The sequence below is a fragment of the Labeo rohita genome, chromosome 20 (assembly GCF_022985175.1).
Source record: "Labeo rohita strain BAU-BD-2019 chromosome 20, IGBB_LRoh.1.0, whole genome shotgun sequence".
Classification (NCBI taxonomy): domain Eukaryota; kingdom Metazoa; phylum Chordata; class Actinopteri; order Cypriniformes; family Cyprinidae; genus Labeo; species Labeo rohita.
Genome location: NC_066888.1, coordinates 1,229,302 through 1,253,886, shown reverse-complemented (window position 1 = coordinate 1,253,886; position 24,585 = coordinate 1,229,302). Strand labels below are relative to the sequence as shown.

At 40.8% G+C, this 24,585-nt stretch overlaps 1 protein-coding gene across 2 annotated transcripts; it reads left to right on the top strand.

Annotated features, from left to right (window-relative positions):
• The first annotated feature begins 107 nt into the window (after positions 1 to 107).
• LOC127182599 (uncharacterized) lies at positions 108 to 24,342 on the top strand. 2 transcript variants are annotated; one of them, XM_051137928.1, is made up of 23 exons: positions 108 to 333; positions 539 to 607; positions 683 to 806; positions 2,100 to 2,199; positions 3,713 to 3,835; positions 5,251 to 5,367; positions 6,243 to 6,403; positions 7,202 to 7,348; positions 7,433 to 7,535; positions 9,634 to 9,762; positions 10,379 to 10,564; positions 10,864 to 11,108; positions 11,346 to 12,290; positions 13,328 to 13,421; positions 13,565 to 13,672; positions 13,880 to 15,280; positions 15,911 to 16,033; positions 16,200 to 16,328; positions 18,791 to 18,983; positions 19,068 to 19,192; positions 20,624 to 20,814; positions 22,052 to 22,185; positions 23,243 to 24,342. In XM_051137928.1, exons 1-23 carry the CDS (start codon positions 288 to 290, stop codon positions 23,473 to 23,475), a joined length of 5,226 nt encoding a protein of 1,741 aa, XP_050993885.1. In that variant the 5' UTR covers positions 108 to 287; the 3' UTR covers positions 23,476 to 24,342. The 2 variants fall into 2 exon arrangements, with proteins under 2 accessions (XP_050993885.1, XP_050993887.1); XM_051137930.1 differs by lacking the exons at positions 108 to 333; positions 539 to 607; positions 683 to 806; positions 2,100 to 2,199; positions 3,713 to 3,835 and having other exon boundaries at positions 6,243 to 6,428.
• The last annotated feature ends 243 nt before the right edge of the window (positions 24,343 to 24,585 follow it).

Genomic DNA, 24,585 nt, shown 5'->3' with positions numbered 1-24,585 from the left:
ATATATATATATATATATATAAATAATGGGAAAGTTTGAAATGTATTTTTTAGTCTGTGGGCGGACGTGTTCCCGTGGCCCCGCCCACCAGCTGTACATTATAAATGAGGTCCGCTCTTGGCGGCGGCGCGGCTCCGGATCGTTTAGCCGTGTGATGTTTGCTGAATGGGCTAAACATGGCGGAAACTCTCGCGTCTACTCCGGTTCTTGCTGTCTCTCGATCCCACTGCAGAATAAGTTTGTTATGAAGTTTCCCAGAGGAGTTATTATGGAAACATTGGAGTCAGATGAGAGACCGTAAAACTCCGGTGAAGATGAACAGCGGACGCGCAGGTAAGAGACAAGTGCAGCGGCTTCTGTTTTGAGTCTGTAGAGATGATGAAGTTTGACTGCAGTATCTGTTTACTGGTTGGGTTGTAATTGGAGCACAGAATCTGTGTTAATTTGTATCACTCCGCGGCCCAATGCGAATGTAATCCTCAAAAGGTCAGGTTAGAGATGCGGTGAGATCAGGCTGTGAGTTCGTGTGTCGTTTCAGAGTTCCGGGGCTCCCCTTCATCCCTGCCCGCAGATCACGTGCTGAGCTCCGGTGCGGTCATATTCCCCGGTAAGAGCCGCTACAGTCGCTCATTCCCGTGTGGCGCTGCTGTGTGTCGGTCTGATGGAGGTCGTGTGTCCACAGGTGTCTTTGACCAGCACGGATGTCCCCTGGTTGTGTTTCCTGTGGAGGCTCAATGTAAACTAACAGAGGAGCTGAGCAAAGAGGAGGTGTCCCACTTCATACACTACTGTCTACGGCTGCACAAGTACGAAACACTTGAATTAATCCACCATCTCATGCAAACTCTGCTTTTACTCTGTCTAAACAAGTATCACTCTCAATGTAGAATAAAAGAATTTTGAAGAATCTACAAGCTGCTCTTTTCCATATAACGAGAATGGATGCTGATGTGTGCTGTTGAGCTCCATAAAGGCCCAAAGGCAGCAAATAGCATTTCTACTTAGCCCATTAGCACTCCATGATAGTTTATTAAAGGCATCAGTATCAACAGTGTTTAGGATCATTAATGTCAAACGTGTTTTTTATGCAGCATGATCTTCTTGTGTTTGAGTAGAACCAAGTAGAGTTTTTGTACTTGCTCATAAATGGATCCTTTGCCGTGAATCCAAACAGCTGATCAAATGTTCACTGGAGGAACATTATGGATTATTGACTCCATGATATTTTAGTCTGGATGCAACTGCATGAAGTTGTGAAAAAATGTCTTGATGGATTTGTTTCTTACAAACACGCAGCTCAAGATGTTAACTGATGGACAGGGGTGGTGTGGATTATTGTGGTGTTTTTATCAGCTGTTTGGACTCTCATTCTGACGGCACCCATTCACAACAGAGGATCCATGAATGATGCATTTCTCCAAATCTGATAAAGAAAACTCCTCTATATCTTGGATGGCCTGAGGATGAGGATATTTTCAGTTTTGAGTGAACTATTTTTTTTAAAACAGGACATGTTTTTAGTCTTAAAGGAATAGTTAATGGAAAAATGGTCACTCCGTCATCACCGTCATGCTTTTTAAATCTGTATGACTCTCTTCAATGATAAAAGTAATTAACATTGTTTTTGTAAAATACAATGGAAGTCAACAGTCACCGCAATGGATGAACCCAAATTCTAGAAAATGTCTTGTATTTAATCCGGGAAAGTCATATAAGTTTATAGCAGACCAAATCTTTTTGTTTAATAGTCCCTTTAGATGTGAGGACGTCTAGTATGAGTTATGACTATGGACTTTTGATGCTTTTGTGGTGCTTTTCTAAAATTCTTGGCATCCCTTGATCATTGATGTATGAAGTGGAGCAGCTTGAGCTTTCTGACAGAGATTTTGTGTTTCACACAATCGGGTCATATGAAGCAACGTCTTTATATGTTTGTGAACTTGCTATTAAAGTCACGTCTCACAGTGTTTTATATTTGCACATAAGTGCCTGAATGATATGTGTATTGTCCTTTTTTTTTTTTTTTTTTTTTTTTTTTTTTTTTTTTTTTTTTTTTTTTCCCTCCTCCTTACAGTTGTCCTTTGTTTTTCTGTTGACAGTATAAGAGGCGAGGAGAGCCTGGTGTCTGTGGTTGTTGATTTGAGGCAAGCCAACCTCGCCATCGCACGCTTCATCGCTGAAACTCTTCTGTTGCTGGAGGTATTCATTGCATTATTATTCTAGCTCATGTAGTGTCATTCTGGCTTTTCTATAAGTGTCATTTGGTCTCTTTATATGTGCAGGAAGAGATGACAGGCTTGATGTCTTTTGTTCTGTTTTCATCCAGTTTAATCCACTTGAAGCAGTCGTGGAGTTCTCTATTAATCTAACAGTGTGGTGTGATTGAATGGCACTAGATGTGTGCTGAAAGGAATAGTTTACCCAAGAATAAGCTGTCATTCACCTCCTTGTTTCAAACCCTGTGCGGTTTTCCTCTGTGGAGTTTTGGTAAATATTCAGAGCACTATAAGTATATCAGCAGTCCATACATCTGGTGGGCTTTTATTGCCTTGATGCTTTGTGTAGAAATCAGATCCGAATCATCATTTGCAGCATGTGACACTCTTCTCCTGGTTGTGTGTATGTTGTTGCAGCATGTGAACCGCTGTTACAGAGCTCGCATCTGCTGCTCTTATGCTTAAAGACTTCTGAAAGTGTGTTCAGGTTTATTCGGTCACACTGTACTTCCATTGTAGTTGTATTAGTGTGACTGAGGGACAAGTCATTGTGTTTATAGCTTTAGATATCGTCCTTGTGCCAGGCCTTGAAGGCATTTTGGCAACACACAACAGCTCTAAGAAAATGAAATGGTGTTTGGTGAATAGTCCTGCCTATGATGTTCAAGTAATCCTGAAGACTTTGGTTCAGTTTCTCAGATGTTTGCAGATAAACTCTGAAACCCTTTAAAACCCATCACACTTTTAACAGCCTCCACAAAATATCAGTCAAGAAAGCATCCACTATAATGAAATATTTTAAAAGTTTGACTCCCAGACCACAAATTAAAGAAGCTTTTTGTAACCAGGTTGTGAGGTGTAGCTGGTTCTGAATGTACCAGCATGGCTGAACTATTAGTTTTTGTCTGTCATGGGACTGTGATGACATGTAATTGGTTTCAAAACATGACTGTAAATGGACCTTGTGAGCTCCGGCAGTGAATGGTGTTTCCATCACTGACGTCAAACCTGGTGTGACGCATCTTCATGTGCCAAAACTTAACATGCGAGCAAATTAGTTTTTGGGGCTATGGCTGTTTAGTAAATTTCATTTGAGAATAAATCAGATAAATCAGATGGACTTTTTTAGGAGTTTAGCGTCTTGTATGCTTTCATGGATAGTGATTTATGTAACACCAGTTTTATTTCATGAAAAAATGCTGGATTGTTGGGTGAGCTCTTCCTCTATGCTTGTGTGTCTTGTTAAACTCTTGTTTTGCGCTTGCGTTAAGATTAAAGTCTTGAGAGAGCTCAGACCGAGAGCTGAAGATCACATGCCTGCTGTCGTCACATGTCCGCTCTTATCTAATAATGGATCTGGGTGGGCAGCCGTTGTCCTCAACATGGACAAAGGATGCTTACAACCCTACATTAACACACAATACGAGTGAAACGTTAATGGAAAATGCTGTGCTCGAGTCTTCAGTACATCTATTCTTCTGTCCTGTGTTGTGTAGTTTTCCAGAAGGATCATCCATTCTGTGTATATTGTTCAACCAAAGAAGAAAGATGTCCTGAAGCAACTGGGGAAACTCCTGACACCAAATGGCTCCAAACAGCACAGACCAGTCCTCTTTAAAGTGAGTAACACATCTCAATGAAGGGTAAAGGCCTTCACTTCCACATATTACACACTTCTGCAGTGAAGCCTTGTCCCGCTGGGTCAAAATATAGATTTTTCCCATTCATTGTGATCTTTTGAATGACGTGAAGCACCCTAGTTACATTACAAAAACGTGAATGAACGTTAGGTGGCATTTAAAGAAACAGAACAACTTACTCAAATGAATGCCTCATGTAATCAGGCTTTGACCTGTGGGAAGATCCAGCTCGTGTCTAACATGTCACCTGACATTACCTCAGGATAGTCATCCAGTGTTTATACGCTGTTAGTTGCTAGAAAAGTACTTTAGTATGTCTGAATGAATCTGTCATGAGCTCGAGTTATGATGGCCACTATTAAGGCTACGTCTACATTAATCCGGATACATTTGAAAACTGAGTTTTCATTTTAAAATGCTCTCCGTCCTCACTAGCGTTTTCAGGCATTTTCCAAAAGTTTCTCATCGAAATTGAAACGTAGGAAAACGTTAAATTCGCCATTCTGCACATGCGTAAAAACTCACTGAGATGATACAGATGGAAGAGACATGAGTTTTCACGCAGTTCTTGGCAGGATCATTTATTTACGGAAATATCTCATCATTCACTAACGCGTCCATGTCGCACGCTCTCATGTTTGATCTAGAAAGCAGCTGCGCTCATGTTTAGCTGCAGGAGTCAGGATAGCAACTGAGAGTACGTTTTCTGTCATCTTTTTAGGACTGTAGTATGAAGAGTGTACAAATATCTTTAGCAGCAGTGTGAGAGTGAATAGCACATAACAGCCACAATTACCGGTATAAACATGGATATCTATTGGTACAATATGCATCACATGACTAAACATCCGCCATCATTTTCAAAAGCCTCCGTTTTCACAGTCAACACTGCAATGCGAAAATAGCGTTTTCAAATTTATCCACTTTGGAGAGCGTTTTCAAAAAGCTCCGTTTTCCTTGACCAAAAACGCTGTATCAATGTAGACGGAAGGCCAAAACGGAGAGAAAAAGATGCGTTTTCAAACGAACATGTATGAGAATGAGAAATCTGCGCAAACATCCGTTTCTTGGTCCAAACCTTTTTAAAAACTAATTGTGTGGTTTAAATGTTAGTGGTTTATGGTTTGTCCTCGTGTCATACTGAGTTGAAAGGGTTTGCTGTAGTTTACAGCAGTGCTTCTCAACCTTTGTGACACAATGGCTGCCTGTTGTCCAACACAATATTAAAAACCTCAGACTATAACGTAAGAACAGTTGTTTTCATCGAAATATGAAATCAATTTTGCATCCTTGATTTTAAAACCGTATTTATTTCTGCATTACAGTGGTTGTGTGTATTTTATTTATTTTTTTTTTTTAATGAACTCGAATGTCTTTTTCTTGCATGTAAACAGCGCATCTTCCTCAAAGAGGTTTTTGAGCTGTCCAACTACATTGACAGAAGCCAGTTAACGTCTGGTTTGGGTGGATACCTCATATACTGCCATAACAGCTGGGTTGCCTTTGTCAAGGTAGGAGTTTTTTGGATACTTGCTAAGTGTGTTAAATGACATGAGGTGTCTAAATGTGGAAAGGTTTGTGCGATTTAGCTGATTTGTTTAGGGGACAAATGCTCTTATAAGATCAGTTCTAAAAACTCAGAGTCCAGTGAAAAGATCCCAGCATAATAAGAGTGTGCGTGTATGAGATCTGAATCCATGTGATGGCCTGTTCCTGTCCTCCCTCCAGCCTTTATTCAGATCTGAGCAGGCAGACGTTGCATAATTGAGCAGTGTGTTTGTGTCTGATTCTTTGGCTCCGTCAGCAGCAGGATGGATCCGTCACGCCGCAGCAGGGTCTCATGATCAGCCCTGATGGCCTTAGATAACAGCTGACGTACTGTACACTGTTTTTTTTTTTTTTTTTTTTTTTTTTTTAAACGGCAACATTTCCCGGATCCTCATTTCTTCAGCAGCTTGCTGGAGGTGGCCGTGTTTAGTATGTGCATGTTTAGTGTGTGTGTGTGGACTCGGATGTGCATTTGATTAGTGAGTGTATTCATGAGCACATCGTCTCGATTGTGTGTCGCCCTGGAGAAGCTTCAGAGGACAATCATTTGAGGTCATTAGCATGTGAAAGGGCCGCACGCTGTCTCTGGTGTGCTCGTCATAGCCGTCCAGCATTCGCTCAGAGTTTGATATCAGCCTATAAATCTGATTCAGGCTTATTGGAGCCTTTATTTGTGCTGAGAGCGGACATGGGCTTTGGTAAGGGGCAACATGGGGCATATTTGTTTCTTTTGGTACCTTGTTAAAACTTTTAACGCTAATTGTGGAGATGGTTCTGTTAAGGAGGTGAGTCTAGTTTCTTGATGATTTGTGACCATCTCATCCTCTGGTTTGTGCAGGAGATTGACTCGTTTGTGCAGGAGTTCCTGTTGGTGGTGAACAGACTGCCATCCTGCATCTCGACTCTGCAGTCGCTCTCGAAACGTCCCGTCCCTGCAGACTTGGAGCGGCTGCGGGAGTTTTGCTGTGTGAATGAGGCGCGCTTCCAGCAGCTCAGGAGGTACTGGTTGGGTTGAGTGTTTGAGGTGAATGTCATAACTCTCCAGCACATACCGATCACTAATCTTACAGGGATTTACAAGAACTGCTGCACACAAATCCGATTTGGCTCTCAAACCCAATGTGTAGGGCTGTCTGTTCACCCTGTCATGTAGTGGTCTGAGGTGGATGAAGTATACAAATCATGCAAATCAAGTACTTGAGTAAAAGTACAGGTACCTTAAATTAAATGATAATCCAGTACAAACCTTAGGTACTGCTCTTCAATTCTACTTGAGTAAAAGTACAAAATTATTTGGTTTTTAATGTACTCAAGCACTTATCTCTTTTTTTTTTTTTTTTTTTTTTTTTTTTAAATGGGCTTACATGTTGTCATGAATTGAGAAAACAATACAGGTTTTATAGCTGCATGTGGCTGTGTATTATTGCATGAATCTGGACTATTGACCGACAGAGCGCCTTAAAACTCAATCTATGCGAAGAAAAAGCATACAGTTAGGCTTAAGCCTTTCTTTGCTGAAGAACAGTGGTGAAATGGCAGAGATTAGTTTTTCAGGTACAGCATGTCCATTTTACATAAGAAATATTACTTGAACACATGCTGTCTTTATCAGTTACTTCAGCAGACCTGCCTGCTTCATTCTGCACAGATATACATGCATATACAATGTAAATGATATACCAAAGTCTTTATCATTCGACGCTTTCATATCAAACAGGCCATTATATAAATCCATGTCCAACATATGCGATAGCAGAAAGCTGTGTCCAGTTGTAATTGGGGTGTGTGTGCATTTAGGGATCTTGGTTTGGATGACTTGTTGAAGCAGTGTGAGGGTTTGTTGGAGAAACTGCGTTTCCCTGAGAATGAGCCCTGTTTTCATGCTATGGCTGGAACGCTCCTCTACACGCACACCGCGCTAGAGATGCTTCATAACTACAACCGGTATGAGTGTCTTCAGAAGTCCTTTAGTGCTCAGAGACAAAGAAACACAGTCTCCATATACTAATGTGTTTCTCTTTCTGTCAGGATAACCACAGCGGTGGAGAAAGTGGAGTTGCTGTGGCAGCAGGCCTTTTCCAGAGCCCATGTCCAACTGCAGGTCCTCCGTCTGCAGAGAGAGGCTCAGCAGGTCAGGAACACCAGCTTTACTACTACACATCTGGAATGTATTATTTTTGCCAGTATTTTGTCAGAGTAGGGTTGTGATGGTGGTAAAATAAAGATAAATTAAACAAAATAGTTTTGCATTAATAAGCGCAGTTACAAAAAATATTGCATGTTTATTTCTTGATGATACACATTTGACAGTAAAGGCATACAAACTTTTATTAACAATAGTAACGTGCAAAATCTTGTTCTTGTATGGAAAATGTATATATTCTGCTGTTATTAGATTTTACATTTTGAGATGACAAAATCATTATTATAAAGCAAAAAAGTGGAAATTAATGACCAAGTCAATAAGTGCTCCTCTGCTAATTTGATGTCTCTGTTAATTTTAAATGAGTGTGTACTACAATGTTTGTTTTGGTCATTCTATTATAAATAACATTAAAATTCACTTTAAAGTGCTGGAGATGGTTGTGAAGTACTTGAAAATCATTTAAAAGTGCTTGAATTTCTCTCTAAATAAAGTTGTACAAACTCAAATTAATGATGTAACAACTTCAGGTTTTCTGTGTCAGCGCTGTTTGATCCATTTACAAAGCAGAATTCTGTGCAGAGACTGAATGCTTATCACTAGATTGAACCAAGAACAACCTTAATCTTAAAGGTATTCTTAACCCTCTCAAATTGACCCAGAAAAGGTTTTCTTTTTCCTGAAAATACTAGTTAACGTTATCGCATTGGACTTAAACTTACTGACTTTGTTCACACAGGGTATAAGTACTTCTCAGAATTTTTTTTTTTTGTCAAATTCTTATTTATTTATTTATTTATTTTTTTTTTTTTTTTTTTTTTTTTTTTTGGGTTTTATCAAAAATGACCAGACTCCAAACAACTGCTTATAAATCTGTCATTATGCTGTATTATCACCAAATATTGGATTCAATCTTTTGTCAACTTGTTTTCTTTTATTTAGGACTGGTTTTGTGTTTATATTTGCATCCGTTTAATTATAGGCCTCATTTTTCTGAGAGAAGGTACCTCATTTTTTGAGTGCAAAAAATAGAGTAATTTTCACAATATGAGAAATTATAAAAATTTGCAGTTTCTCACACTAATGTGCTTTAATGTTTAATCAGAGTTTTGCTTTTATTTTTTTGACAAAATTTCAAAAAGTCACACTTGTGGTGTTCCCAGTCAAAAATGACCAGGCTTCAAACAATTGCTTATAAATCTCTCATTATGCTATATTAATTCCCAAATACTGGATTCATTCTTTTTGTCAACTCAAATCTCAATGATATATTTATAAGCAATTGTTTGGAGTCTGGTCATTTTTGGCCGGGAACACCACAAGTGTGACGGGAATCCGAACACAACCAGAGGGTTAAAAAGAGCATGGCTTATTATTTTTTTTTTTTTTTTTTTTTTTTTTTTTTTTCGTCTTGAAGTCCACGTCCAAACAAAAATGTACAGATAATGTACTTACCCCCTTGTCATCTATTCTTTTTTCAGTTGTAAAGATTCCAAAATGCAGTTTAAATGCAGCTTCAAACGATCACAAATGCAGTTGTAAACGATCCCAGCTGAAGAAGGGTCTTATCTAGTGAAATGATCAGTTATTTTTATTAAAAAAACAAAAAAAAAAAAAAAAAAATCCTTTAAATACTTTTTTTTTTTTTTTTTTTTTTTTTTTTTTTTTTTTCCCCGTCTCAAGCACTCGTCTTGTCTTTCTCTTCCTGAACTCTGTGTATTCTGGTTCAAGACAATTAGGGTAGGTCAAAAAACTCCAATCATATTTTCTCCCTCAACTTCAGTCGTTTCGATCGTTTCGCTAGATAAGAACCTTCTTCCTCGGCTGGGATCGTTTGAAGCCGCCTTTAAACTACATATTGGAATAACTCTGGGCACAATACTAGTCCACTATATGCACAAAAATTAATTTCTTTACAGCTGAAAAAAGACATGACAAGGGGGTGAGTACATTATCTGTACATACTACATCTGGAAGTTCTTTAATATCCACACTTATTAAAAAAAAAAAGTGCTGAGTGCTGTGTTTTGGTAATGTTTGTTATCGTAAGAGGTTTATTTCATGTCGGCTCGTGTTCTTATTTCAGATACAGGAGCAGATGGTGGCCCTGCACAGGGAGAAGGTTCAGTCCTACAGGACTGAAGTGGCTAAAGACGCACACAGGGCCGAAGAGCTGCGGCTGGAGTTTGAGACTTCAATATACACTCATGCAATGGTGTGTAACTGTCCAGATAAGACAGTTAAACCTAAAGTATACTTCAGTTTTTCACATGTACATTAGGGTATGTGTATAGTACACACATCATCAGCATAGTACATGCATTCTGTACATGTGCAATCATGTTTCTGAATATCCAACAGTTCATGAGCGGAGTGTACATGCACCTTTTCTCTTTTTTTTTTTTCTCTCTGGTTCTAATTATTTTGTCCACTAGGTGGAAACACTGGTCCAGGCTGTTGTTTAACATTCTGCGATCACGCATGCTATTAAATGAAGTGTAGTTGGTGTGTGTGGTTGGTTGTGTGTGCAGCTTAAACCTAAAGTATACTTCAGTTTTGAGGCAAAACCTTGAGAAATCAGATTCACAGAAACAGACTCCCAGGGTTAGCTTGCTTCTGTCATCTTGTTGTCCTATTTTCATCAGGCTGTTGAATAAGACCTTACGATTGACTCATGTGGTCAATATCTGATGCGTTTAATGAAATGAAAGGCTACATTGTATTGACCTGTATTAATGCAACAATTTTCCAGTGAGGCAATCGGAGCGTGAAACTGTGTCACATTCACATGCCTGGCAGAATATCTGTATGACCAAATATCTTGTGAACAGGCGCTGGTTCGTCGTGCTGAGGACGTCGTCCACACTTTAGCGGAGACCGTTCCATTAAGTGAGAGGAAGCCTACGGAGCCGTGGGTGGAGGATTTGTCCAGATTAAAGGAGAACCTCCGCTCTGCTGTTCAACATCTGCATCAGACTCTGAGGATCGTGTCTGACTTCCATCACACCTACAACAGAGTATGTGCGCTTGGTACACGGGTGTGGTGCTCTGTGTTTGGTGTTTGGGTGGAAAGCTGGAAATCAGTGATTTTTCTAGTATGTCTTTAAGAATAAGTAGATTTAAACAACTTCTGTAAGTGAGAAATAGTTTTTGTTCATGTGTCAGAAATGTACAACAGTTCAGATTCGTGTGGTTGAAAAGTAATCATATTAGACGCATGAACGGTGTCATTTGTCATGCACAGAACAAGGAGCGTTTTGTGTGTTTGTGGCTTCACACTCAAATATGTAACTTGAGTTGTTTTGATTCTGAATAGTGTAAGAACTGGTACAGCCTAGTGCTCCGCGAGAGCCTCCTGCAGGAGCTGCTGTGGAGTGGACATTGTGAGATGAGCAGTTCCCCTGACCTGCGATCCGGCCTGTCCAGCTGCCGACGAGGAGTCGAGGCCTTCCTCAGGAGAAACCCCTGCCCAGAGGTGCAGGAGCTGGTGAAGCTGGCACATCTCTCTAATGTTATAACGGACCCTCCCGTTCGGCATACCGGCACACAGTTGTCTCACAGGTACGTGTAGTGAAAATTAAGGGCCACTTATGTGTCAAAGTGTCAGGTTAATCAGTTTATATTAACCTCTTGGGAATGCAAAACTGATTTGTAGTTTAATTACTATAGAAAAGTTATAATAATTTCTGCTTCTGAGAACCCAGTGACTGTGAAAAGGGTCTGTTGGTTGGTTTAGAAATGCCATATCAGAATATTAAGAAATGCATCCTACTTGACTTGAGCTTTGATCATCCACAGATGCATGACTCTGAGGAGACTCTTGACCTCACCTGGTGCTGTCCCTCTTCATGACCTTCAGCTTGCCCTCCAGTGGCAGTATGAGTACCTCAAGGGCCACCAGAAGACCTCTGGCATCACTTCCCCTGAGGATGAGCGCATTACCAGCAGTCTGGCTCCAGACTCGGCCGCTCATGCGGTTTCTCAATGTGAGAGCTTGTGTGATTTATCCAAGTGGCCTTCTGTTGCCGACTGTCATCACCAGATCTCATCTGCTTTGGGATCGGCTGCAGGCAAACCTCCATCACTTAGCTCCTTTGACTCTGGTTTTGATGGAGCGGGTAGCAGTCACTTGGATGGCAGGAGTAGAAGAGAGCTGCTCCCTAGGATTCTAGTAAATGGAGACTCTGGAGACAGCGGCTTTAAGTCGAAACCTCTTCGTGGACAGATTCATGGGGAGAACATTGTTAGCGTGTCTGATTCTGAAGATCAGCGTGAGGATCTGGGATTTAGTTTAAAGAGGGACTCCACTCATGCCAGTATTCAGATTGTTCCCAAAATAACCTCAGACTCTCTGAACCTTGAGATCAAGGTGAAGCGTTCTGCTACGCTACCCAAGAACCCCTGGCTGAGCCTCCCAATAGATGATCTGGAGAGCTCTTATACGGTCACCATTACGCCCAGCTCTTCCAACACGCGGAGGGACACGAGGAGCCCCAGCTTCTCTGAGTGCTCAGACCAGGCACGAGATCGGCCTGCGCAGACTGATAACCTGGGATCCGCTCGCAGTCAGCAGCACAGGAGTCAGGACAGCTTTGAGGAGTTGGAGCTGAATCCCATGGGAAATGTTCTGTCTAGTACCTTAACGGATAATGAGGACAAGCCCAGCAGCACAGTGGATGGAGATCCTTCTCTTCTCTGGGACACGTTTGATCTACACAACCTCAGACGGGACTCCTATGAAAGGTTAGACCTTTTATTTATTTATTTTTTGTCTTGCTAGTAACTTATTCTAACTCGTCTACATCTTGGATGGCCTGAGGGTGTTTCTTCATGGGAACAGATTTGGGGAAATGGAGCATTACATCACTTGCTAATCAGTGAATCCTCTGCAGTGAATGGGTGCCATCAGAATGAGAGTCCAAACAGCTGATTTAAAAACACAATCCACAAGTAATCCGCATCACTCCAGTCCCTCAGTTAACATCTTGAGAAGACTAAAGCTGAAACAAATCCATCATTTAAGACATTTATAACTCAAATTTGACTCCATAATCCATACTAGTTCTTCCTCCAGTGGGGGGGAGGAAAAAAAAAAGAAAAGTGGTCTGATAAATGTGGGTGGGTTTTGGTCTAAGACAACGGGAGACTTTTGCACTGGGGAAAGCGTTTTGTGGCTTATGGCCTCTTATTTTAGCCAGAAGTGAAAATTTGAAGTTAAAAATATCTTGGTTGATTTTTGCTTCTTGCATACACACTGTTTTTGTCTTAAGATGTTAAAGAAGTCCACTTTCAGAACAAAAAAAAAAAAACTGCATTTTGGAAGTTCCAAACCATTAAAGTCCACTATATGGAGAAGAATTTAGGAATGTTTTTCTCAAGAAACAATTTCTTATCGACTGAAAGACATGAACATTTTGGATGACAAGGGGTTGAGTAAATTATCTGTACCTTTTTGTTCTGGAAGTGGACTTCTGTACATCAATTAAAGGAGGAGTGGTGTGAATTTGTAACGTTTTCATCAGCTGTTTGGACCCTCATTCTGTTGGCACCCATTCACTACAGAGGTTTCTTTAGTGAGCAAGTGGTGGAATGCCACATTTCTACAAATCTGATGAAGAAAAAACTCCTCTATATGTTGAATGGCCTGAGGGTGAACACATTTTCAGGTTTCATTTTTGACTGAGTGAGCAGTAACACAGAGTCAGATGTCCCTGTCCTGCTTCTGCTGGATGTTCCAGATGTGTGGTTTATTCTAAGGGTTTGTGTTCTCTGTTGGGTAGGTTGGATGCGTCTCTTGGTGACTGGGTTCAGAGAGAGCAACAAGAGCTGAAAGAGGTGGAGGAGACTTTAGACCGAGCAGCTGAGATACTGCAGGTGTTTGTCTTCTGCATCTCTTCTGTTGTCATGTCACATATTTGCTTCACGTCATGTATAATCATATGAAGACTTGAGATGCAAAAACCTCCAAGTACATCTGAGATTTTTATACCGCTGTTTTACTCTCAATAATTTTTCAGGAGGAAGAGAATGTGCTTGCACAGGAAGTGGTCTTGGATGAACTTTTGAGATCAGAGGACCTGCACAAACACTGGCCCTTATGGACTGAAGGACACCAGCACAGTATGGTGAGTGTTGCTCTGGCTGATGCCAGATGTACAAGGTGTTAATAGGACTTTTTCTCACAGCCTAGTTTTGTTTGTTAACCTAAATGTAGCATCTGTTTCTAAGTGAACATGCTCGTTTATTTACAGTCTACTTGAATGTGATCTGATGACTGACATTTGTGTGTGAACAACTAGAATATCTGAACGTGTCTGCACTTTTCCTTTTAGATGTCCCCAAGAGAGCTGGCCGAGTCTGGTGTGATTGGATTGGACGATGTCCTTCAGAGTGACCTCACTTCCCTAGACTCTGAGACTATGAAATCTAGTGAGATTTGTGAAGAAGACTCTGATGCCTCAGGATTATCCCATAAAAGTCCATCCACGTGTGAAGGGCCTGTGCAGCTGGACACTAGATGTACTGTGGTACACCGAAGTGGAATTCTTCGAGATCTTAGAGACATTGAAGTTCTTGAGGAGCAAATTAGGGAGGAGCACTTGAAACTCGAGGCACTGCGCTGCACAGAAACTGAAAGTCTTGAATCTGAGGAGCCGACGCTGGATCACGTCACCACACGCAGCTCCTGCAGAGAGAGGAGGATGTTCCTTCAACAGCTGGAACAGGAGAAACAGGAAGTGGAGAAGATGGAGAGAAACCTGAGCAGAGAAATTAAGAAAGTGAACAAGGTGAAGAAGAGGTCGAACAAAGGGCGCAGAGTTGTAAAGTGTTCGGTCATGGAGAGGAACTCAAAGCTGAAAAATCTAGATGATGAGTTGAGGAAGTGTAGGCTCCAGCAGCAGCAGAGTCCTGAATCACTTCCAGACTCCGATGAAACTCCCCATACAGACACTGAGAAGACCACTTCTGATTTGATTTCAAACGCAGAGGAGTGCACCCGTCCAAATCAAGCTGAAGATGCTGAGCTCACAGACTCTACTTTGACTTCTGAGCCTGTGAGTTCAAAAAGCCAGCCTGTTTCTGCCACGAGCCTCGGATGTCCTGCAGCTACTGACTCTGAATTCCTTCAGGATGTCCAGTCTTGTCTTGGTGAGCCTGATGCAGAAAGCATTTTGTCTGAGACTGGGAAACTGGAAGCCATGGACTCCAGTGATATCCCATCGCACCTGGCCAGCACAAACGTCCATGCTGAGCTTTCAGGAGATGAAACGTCTTCCTGCGGCTGTACAGATGGAGATCCTGCTGTGGATCAAGCAGAGCTGAAGAGCGGTGAAGCTTATTCGACTCAGGAGAGTGATGACGTACAAGGTGCGTTTGATCCTGGAGGCATCTCGATCACTCCAGTGCCCACACCACGAAGGGTGGTTCAGAATGATAGTGTTTGTAATCAAGAGAAGAGACACGCATCAGACTCTGAAGCGCAGGTGGAATCAGGGTTGTCAGTCATTTCTTCAAAGCTCATGCAGAACAATAACAACAACACGGCAGTGCTGTGCAGTAAAGAGGTGCCAAAGAACTCGTGCTCCTCCACGGTAATGCCTGATGACTCCAGGTCTCTGGTGGTGACTGGGCCGTGTGTGGGCAGTGATGGGGTCTATGATGGTGGAGGATCCATGAGAGCGGCCTGTGGATCTACACTCAACCAGCTGCAGCTCCACACGTCCACCAGACAGGTGCAGACCACAGTCCTTACTCAAAGTGCTCTACTCTAGGGGTGACGGTAGGGGTGTATGATCTGTGTAGGCCATGTTAATATAGTTATTAAAGATGGTGAAGCTGACATTTGCTATTGCTATTTTTCACTAAATATCAGCATGATTGCAATGAGAGTTTGAACCCAGTGTTATTGGTCAATAATAATAATAATAATAATAATAATAATAATAATAATAATAATAATAATAATAATAATAATAATAATAATAATATATTTTATTTTTATTATTATTATTATTATTATTATTATTATTTATTAATTAATTAATTAATTAATTAATTATTTTCAAGTTATTTATTGTTTAAATAACCGCTTCACCTAAAACTGCATGAAATTGCTCTCATAAGCAATGTTGGAGTTACTTTTAAAAATAATGCATTACAATATTTTTCCATAAAGTAACTGAGTTACTTAGTTACTTTTTATGAAAGGTAATGAGTTGTGTTAGAAAATTGCTTAAAGTCTAGTCACTTGTCTCTCACCTTTAGTTAGTCGGTGTAGTTGCTCTTGTTGACCGTAGACTGTTGATTACATGAGTCTCTGTTCCAGACAGCTGTTTGTTTGTCTGTTCCCTGTTGTGAATTAGATGAGTGATTATAAAACACCCATCATACTGGACACAGGCTCTGGTCTGATGAAGGCTGGATTTGCAGACCAGGACATTCCAACTACTGTGTTCCCCACAGTCATCGGGCGTCCCAAATATGAGGTACTCACCTTCTGTGTGCTTGTGGATAAAGCAAAATATAATAGCAAATCTCAACTGCTCGATTATGGTGTCACATTGTAACGGCAATGACTTTAATCTGATAAATATGACTATAAGGCATGAACTTCTGTTGATCTGGACTGAATATGATTTGCTTGTATTGCAGGAAGTAATGAACGGCAGTGTGGACAAAGAGCTGTATGTTGGGCATGATGCGCAGCACATGAGAGGAGTGCTAACCCTGAAATATCCCATAAGAAACGGCATTGTGAGCAACTGGGATGAGATGGAGATGGTGAGTCATGCGAGTGTGTTGCTGTGCACTGCTCTTAACACAGTCAGTGCTTATAATACTGAGAGAGTCTTCATAAGATGTTCGCTACACCTGAACCAGCAGACAGTATCTTTAGGTATTTGATATTCTTTCTTTGACTGGACTGACGGATTTTATCTGCCATGTTTCCTTACCTGTCATAAACCAGAAAGAGAAGGGCCCAGAAAAGATGTGTAGTGTTTTTAAAAAAAAAAAAAAAAAAAAAAAAAAAATGAACGTTTAAGGGAACCTCAAACCTCAAGGACCCTCGTAATACACTTGAAAGTAAAAATTTAAGCCAGTAAAATGAATTTAATGCTTCAGTAATCATGAGTTATAATTTTAAAGGAATGACTTATTCTCATTCTCTCAGGCTCTTGTTCTTATAAATATCATACAATGATGCATTCAAATAATGTTTCGCAATATTAAAAATGAAATGCACTGCTCAAAAAAATAAAGGGAACACTAAAATAACACATCCTAGATCTGAATGAATGAATGATTCTTATTAAATACTTTGTTCTTTACATAGTTGAATGTGCCGAAAACAAAATCGCACACAAATTATCAATGAAAATGAAATTTATTAACCCATGGAGGTCTGGATTTGGAGTCACACTCAAGTAGAAAAACACACTACGGGCTGATCCAACTTTGATGGAATGTCCTTAAAACAAGTCAAAATGAGGCTCAGTAGTGTGTGTGGCCTCCACGTGCCTGTATGACCTCCCTACAACACCTGGGCATGCTCCTGATGAGGTGGCAGATGGTCTCCTAAGGGATCTCCTCCCAGACCTGGACTAAAGCATCCGCCAACTCCTGGACAGTCTGTGGTGCAACGTGGCGTTGGTGGATGGAGCGAGACATGATGTCCCAGATGTGCTCAATTGGATTCAGGTCTGGGGAACGGGTGGGCCAGTCCATAGCATCAATGCCTTCGTCTTGCAGGAACTGCTGACACACTCCAGCCACAGGAGGTCTAGCATTGTCTTGCATTAGGAGGAACCCAGGGCCAACTGCACCGGCATATGGTCTCACAAGCGTCTGAGGATCTCATCTCGGTACCTAATGGCAGTCAGGCTACCTCTGGCGAGCACATGGAGGTCTGTGCGGCTCGCCAAAGAAATGCCACCCCACGCCATTACTGACCCACTGCCAAACCGGTCATGCTGGAGGATGTCGCAGGCAGCAGAACGTTCTCCACGGCGTCTCCAGACTCTGTCACGTCTGTCACATGTGCTCAGTGTGAACCTGCTTTCATCTGTGAAGAGCACAGGGCGCCAGTAGCGAATTTGCCAATCTTGGTGTTCTCTGGCAAATGCCAAACGTCCTGCATGGTGTTGGGCTGTAAGCACAACCCCCACCTGTGGACGTCGGGCCCTCATACCACCCTCATGGAGTCTGTTTCTGACCGTTTGAGCAGACACATGCACATTTGTGGCCAGCTGGAGGTCATTTTGCAGGGCTCTGGCAGTGCTGCTCCTGTTCCTCCTTGCACAAAGGCGGAGGTAGCGGTCCTGCTGCTGGGTTGTTGCCCTCCCACGGCCTCCTCCACGTTTCCTGATGTACTGGCCTGTCTCCTGGTAGCGCCTCCATGCTCTGGACACTACGCTGACAGACACAGCAAACCTTCTTGCTACAGCTCGCATTGATGTGCCATCCTGGATGAGCTGCACTACCTGAGCCACTTGTGTGGGTTGTAGACTCCGTCTCATGCTACCACTAGAGTGAAAGCACCGCCAGCATTCAAAAGTGACCAAAACATCAGCCAGAAAGCATAGGAACTGAGAAGTGGTCTGTGGTCACCACCTGCAGAACCACTCTTTTATTGGGGGTGTCTTGCTAATTGCCTATAATTTCCACCTGTTGTCTATTCCATTTGCACAACAGCATGTGAAATTGTCAGTCAGTGTTGCTTCCTAAGTGGGCAGTTTGATTTCACAGAAGTGTGATTGACTTGGAGTTACACTGTGTTGTTTAAGTGTTCCCTTTATTTTTTTTGAGCAGCGTATAAATATTAGAAATCGAAATTTTTTTTTTTTTTTTTTTTTTTTTTTAAGGGTACTGATACGGTAACATTCAAAACTTCTCAATAGATTTTTAGTTGTTTGTTTGTCTGTATTTTCAGCTCATCAGGGTTTCAAGTTAGACAATCTGTTTTGTAACAGATTTAGTTGTGACCAGTCTTAAATTAGATTAAATTGTAACACTAGTCTAGGCCTTTTATGCAACCAGCCCCTGGTGTTTATGTAAACATTGTTTCTGGATGAACCGTAGAAGCTGTGAATGTTTCTTTATGCCACAGTACAAACAAAACAAGAAAAGCCCTGGTCTCCACCAAACAAAGACTTTCACTTGAGTGTTTCATAAAGGAACTTCTTTGTTCACGTGGTTGAGTTGTGCAGGATGTTGTTGTGATGTTCTAGCTGTGTGTATTGTAGATCTGGCATCACACGTTCCAGCAGCTGTGTGTGTCTCCTGAGGATCATCCGGTGCTGCTGACCGAAGCTGCCATGAACCCGCTGCAGAACCGCCAGCGCATGGTGGAGCTGATGTTTGAGGCCTTCAGCGTCCCGCTCACGTTTGTGGCGGTGCAGGCTGTTCTGGCGCTCTACGCCTCGGGACGAACAACCGGTCAGTCAGCTCCACTTACGTTTTAAAGAGTTTAACATCTTCAGCATGTCTGAGTGTAATATGGTGCTGTGTGTGTGTGTTCAGGTGTGGTTCTGGACTCTGGTGACGGCATCAGTCACAGTGTTCCTGTGTTTGAGGGTTACTGTCTGCCTCATGCCGTGCAGCGCTTTGACCTGGCCGGATCCCACGTCACCCTACAGCTCCAGAAGGTGCATATGAGTACTGCTGAGAATGACTGATGGACCTGAATTAAGGAGACTGAAATGGTTACTGACTGAAACGGTGTTTGGTGTTTTGCCAATGATTAGTTTCACTGTCTGGGAAAGTTACTTATAATATTAATGTATTACAATATTGCATTACTCCATGAAAAAGTAACTAATTGCATCGCTTTATGGAAAGTAATGCATTGCAATTTTACTTTACTAGTTACTTGAAATAAGTAATCTCATTATGTAATTAGTGTTACTTGTAATGTGTTTACCCCAACAGTGGTTAGTTCTGACTGTCAGTGTCTATTTTGTGAATGCTAATCACTAAACATTACCTGTAGTGTCTGGCATCCAACAAGTTGCAGTAAGCTTTGTGCTTTACTTACAATATGAAACACAGTCTCAGCTTTCAAAATGTCAATTTTATAACTAAATTCGAATAAGTGAGGTTTTGTTGCTCGTTAATGTGCAGCAACACATTTACCACAGGAAAGAAATTTGTAGTCTGCTTGCAAAATATCTCTAGCAAGGAGCGTTTTTATAAACGCATTCATTATAGTTTAAAGTCCACTTCCAAAACAAAGATTCACATATAATGTAGTCACCCCCATGTCATCCAAGATGTTCATGTCTTTCTTTCTTTAGTTGTAAAGAAATTGTTTTTTGGAAAAACAATTCAGCATTTTTCTCCATATAATGGACTGATATGGTGCCCTGAGTTTGAATTTCCAAAATAGTTTAAATGCGGCTTCAAACAATCACAAATGCGTTTGTAAATGATCCCAGCTGAGGAAGAAGGATCTTACCTAGTGAAACAATTGGTTATTTACATTTATAAAAAAAAAACAATTTAAATACTTTTAATCCCAAACCCTCATCTCATCTTGCTCTTCCCGACCTCTGTTTTTGTTCCGGCTCATGACAGAGTATGTCAAAAAACTCCAATCGTATTTTCTCCCTCAACTTCAAAAATCATTTCAAAATCATCCTACATCACTGCAGAAGTACCGACCCAGTCTTAGCAAAGTGAACATGCAAAGAAGATCAAACACCCTTGACAAAAAAGGTAAAACAGCGATATAGGACGATTTTGAAGTTGAGGGAGAACATGAGATGGGAGTTTTTCAACATACACTAACTGTCATGAACCGGAACAAAACCGAGTTCAGGCAGAGTAAGACAAGACGAGCATTTGAGATAAGTATATAAAAGTATATAAACTGTGTGTTTATTAAAAAAAAACCTTCCTCGGCTGGGATCATTTACAACTGCATTTGTGATCATTTTGAAGCTGCTTTTAAACTGTATTTTGGAAGTTCAAAATCAGGACACCATGTCAGTCCATTATAAGTTAAAAAGTTAAGAACTGCCTAGTGTCATGTAAATGTTCTCATATGGCTCAGTTTTTGTGTTGTGGTTTTGTTTCAGCTGCTGCTGGAGCAGGGTGTGTGTTTGCGCACATCTGCAGAGCTGGAGATCGTGCGCGAGATGAAGGAAAGATGCTGCTGTGTGGCACTGGATTACGACGCCGAGCTGAAGAACACAGAAACCTCTGCCTCAGAGGTGCACTACACTCTTCCTGATGGAGGGATCGTCTCACTAGCCACTGAACGCTTTAGGTAACCCACCGCCTCATGCTTCTGCTGGAGTCTCAGATGTCGTTTTATGCATTTTAATTTGCCATTTACTAGGGGTGTGACGAGACACTTATCCCACGAGACATGAGACTGGGTTCACGATAACAAGATTTTTAAACTTTTAAGATATCGTCAATGATGAAATGTATAGGGAAATGTTTTTTTTTTTTTTTTTTTTTTTTTTTAATTCAACTGAAAAAGACAGTGCAAAAAATGTAGGTGCATTTTGAACTTTATGAAATTTAAACTTCAATTTTAATTAATTATATGCAGTAATAAACATTTGAACATTCTGGATAAATTGAGAATCCCAGCTGTTTTTAATAAATTGGAGACCATGATTCTCTCACGATTCTGGAGGAAAAAAAGATTAGAAAAACAAAATTTACTAGTGGTTCTGACAAGATGTTCATAGCTTAAGGCCCAATTCTCTTCCTTACCCCTACACTTTCCCCTACCCCTCCGTTTGGCGCGTTCACATGTAGGGGTAGGGGGGTCTCAATCCTCTTTTGGTTGGAGGGGTAGGGGGAAGGGGAAGGGCTAGATAGCCCTCCAAACAAAGATTTTTCGGGACCTCACTTCAAACGAAGGGCTAAGAGAAATTTCCAACAGTGCTGCTCACTCAAGCAAGCAGACCCATAAATGTAAGTAATTTTTGCCATTTAATAAGGATTTTTATGACAATTTTTCATTCTATGTATATTACCTTCTATCTTGTGTTTGTGTTTATGGTGATGTTCTGTAAAGAAACGTTTACAAAAAATCGCTAAGTTTATATGACACAAAAATATATTTTCTAATATGTCCAATCAGTGATAGCTATAGTCGTAATAGACATAGCTAAATCGTTGTCATTCAGAAAAAAGATTGCATGGGTGTTCGAGTCGAGATCTCTATATTAAGGATTAAGCGTGCAGCTCTAATGTAAACACTACAAAATATTTTGCAAGGATATTGTCACGAGATCTCGCGAGATCCGACTGGTCCTGCGAGACGCCTTGGATCTTGCAAGATCTCGTCACATCCCTACCATTTACAATATGTACACATTCATCTAAAGCAGGTTAGGATGTTCACTGACAATAAACCACTGCTTGTGTGTTCAGAACTTAATTTTACCCTTAACCTTGTGAGACTGTCAGGGCCTGTGTGTTTGTGTGGCATAAGACTTTTAATGTTCCCAGCATCAGGTGATTGATTGTTTGATATCGTGTCACAGGGCACCTGAAATCCTCTTCAGGCCGGAACTGATCGGACGAGATCATTATGGGATGCACGAGAGCGTGTTCAGATCCATCCTGCAGTCAGACATCGACTTGCGGCGCAGTTTTGTGGGAAACATCCTCCTGTCAGGTGAGATTGAGACGATGTTGTGTGCTCATCAGTAGGGATGTTCATTTCGGTTAATTTTCCTAACCGACAGTCGACACTCGTTAACCGATTATTAACCATTAACCGACAAGTTTATTTTAAATTAGAATCTAATTGTTTTAGAAAGGATAAGTGTCTGTGACTCGCTAAAAGCCAAAGTACAAAGCAGCCAGAAAGAAATGCTAATTATAATATAATATTATAATTATATTAATATAATATAATAAAAATAATATACACACAGTAGTCAACATTTGAAGTGGATCAAAACCTTTCATCAAAGTTGTGCTAAAACCACAACAATACCCATTCTTGTCTTAGGACAATTTTGATTAACTTGATCCACTTCTAATGTTGACTACTGTGTGTATATAATATATTATAATATATTATATATATTATTATATTATATATTATATATATTATATTATATTATATTATATTATATTATATTATATTATATTATAAAATGAATGCATAGGCCTATACGGTAAATATTTTTACTTGATTAACAAAACAAAAGAAACTGCAACCAGTAGCTTGTATGCAGAGTTGTGGTGTGTGGTGGGGTTTTTTTTTTTTTTTTTTTTTTTTGGGTTGTTTTTTGTTTTGTTTTAGTCTTCAGTATGTTGATGCTTAATCATTATCGACATACTGCTGTGATATTATGCCAAACAATTTGTTTTATGTGGATATTGGAATGCAAGGAAACATTTGGATTTGTCATATGAGAGAGCCAACATTAGTTTGTTACACCCTAGCTGCTTATATTTTTCATTCTTGTTTTCTGAATACTGTTCAGGTCTGTTTCTCAAAGTAATAATAAAATGCGACTTAACCTTATAGGCCTATGTGAGTTTATCCAGCAAACGTTTTGAAATATTTTGATAACTTACTGAGAAAAAAAAAAATTAAATGACCTTTTAAACCATTTAACTGATTGTATTAATCAGTCAAAATTCTTTCTGTGGGTTAATGGTTCATGAGCATCCCTACTCGCTGCTCTCTCTGCTGTGTGTGTGACGTGTCTGTCCTGCAGGTGGGAACACGATGCTGTCGGGCCTCCCCACGCGCCTGCAGCAGGAGATCAGGCTCATGTGTCCCGCGGATCTGAGCACATGCGTGCGGGTCAGCAGCCCGAGCGATCGGGACTTCTCCGTGTGGTGTGGAGGAGCGGCGCTGGCCAACATGCCCGACCTCTGCAGTGCCTGGATCAGCGCTGACGAGTACGAGGAGTTCGGCCCGCAGATCATTTTCAGGAAGTGCTTCTGACCCAGGACTGATCTTAAAACGTTTTTAACACTTTTAGACAGGGTGTTTTTTTTGTTTGTTTTTGGTGCTATAGAGTGCAGTAGAGTCCATTAATAGTGCCAAGTGTTGATGTGAGTCTTTTAGGACTCTTTTAGAGCCTGTATGTTCATGTACTGAGTCTGTGTTTTTAGATTCCAAGAGAAAAATGACCCTTTTAAGCTCAACATGAAGAGCTCTTCACACTTCTAACTGGTTGTATCAATCAGATTGTTTGTCTCTTTGCCACTTAATTATAATCTAAACAATTAATTGTCTAATATGTAAATTTATTTGTTTAATATATCTATGAGATATTAATGTGACCTTTTGAGTGTTCTGATGCTTTTCATGAGGCTCATGTTGCAACTATTACTTGCGTCTACAATCATTACATCAATGAATCCGGTTGACATGAGGCTTCACTGTATTAGACGCATGACAGATCCTTTCCTCCATATGTGTTTCTCAGCTGTTCCTCAGACACGTCTGTGTTTCTCTGCTGTGTTTTGATTTGCTGAGAAGGTTTGAGCTGATTTGCATGAATCTCACTTCACACGTCTTTTCGTTTGTATTTTCACTTGGGTTTTTGTTTTATCTGAGGCGGTTTTGAGCTGCATATGGATCTGTCAGTCTTTGGCCTCATGCAGCACGTCTGTTGATCTCTGTGAGGTTTGCTGTTGTTTACATGTTCATTAGCTGCTCAATCCTAATATGTCTTCAGCGGTTTAACGCGCTTCGTATGTTGCTCAATGTATTTGCCTTGAATGCACTGTGATCCTGGCACATGTTTAGCATCAGTGTCTGTTAACTGGGTAATGTCTGGAACTTTTTACAATAAATATGACTTCTAAACAAGTTGCTTCTTGTTTGTCAACTTGGTGTTTGCTCTTTTTGATTTTCTGCTTGTAAGTGATGGTTAAGGAGTAGATTTGTTTGTGGCAGGCCATCTGAATCACTTCATGTCTTTCCCTAATGCTGCAGTGCTGCCCTCTAGTGCATGAAGACTTCAACACACTGCACTGTAAGATCTGGGCCTGAATGTAAACGAAATGCATTCAAAGCTTTAAAGAGGCTCACATCAATGCCTTGTCC

Bases quoted from the DNA above. Each gene is read 5' to 3' on its own strand.
- LOC127182599 (XM_051137928.1), top strand. From the start codon at position 288: ATGAGAGACCGTAAAACTCCGGTGAAGATGAACAGCGGACGCGCAG. The intron at 5,368-6,242 runs GTAGGAGTTTTT...TGGTTTGTGCAG, and splicing joins GCTGGGTTGCCTTTGTCAAG to GAGATTGACTCGTTTGTGCA. The intron at 22,186-23,242 runs GTGAGATTGAGA...TCTGTCCTGCAG, and splicing joins GGGAAACATCCTCCTGTCAG to GTGGGAACACGATGCTGTCG.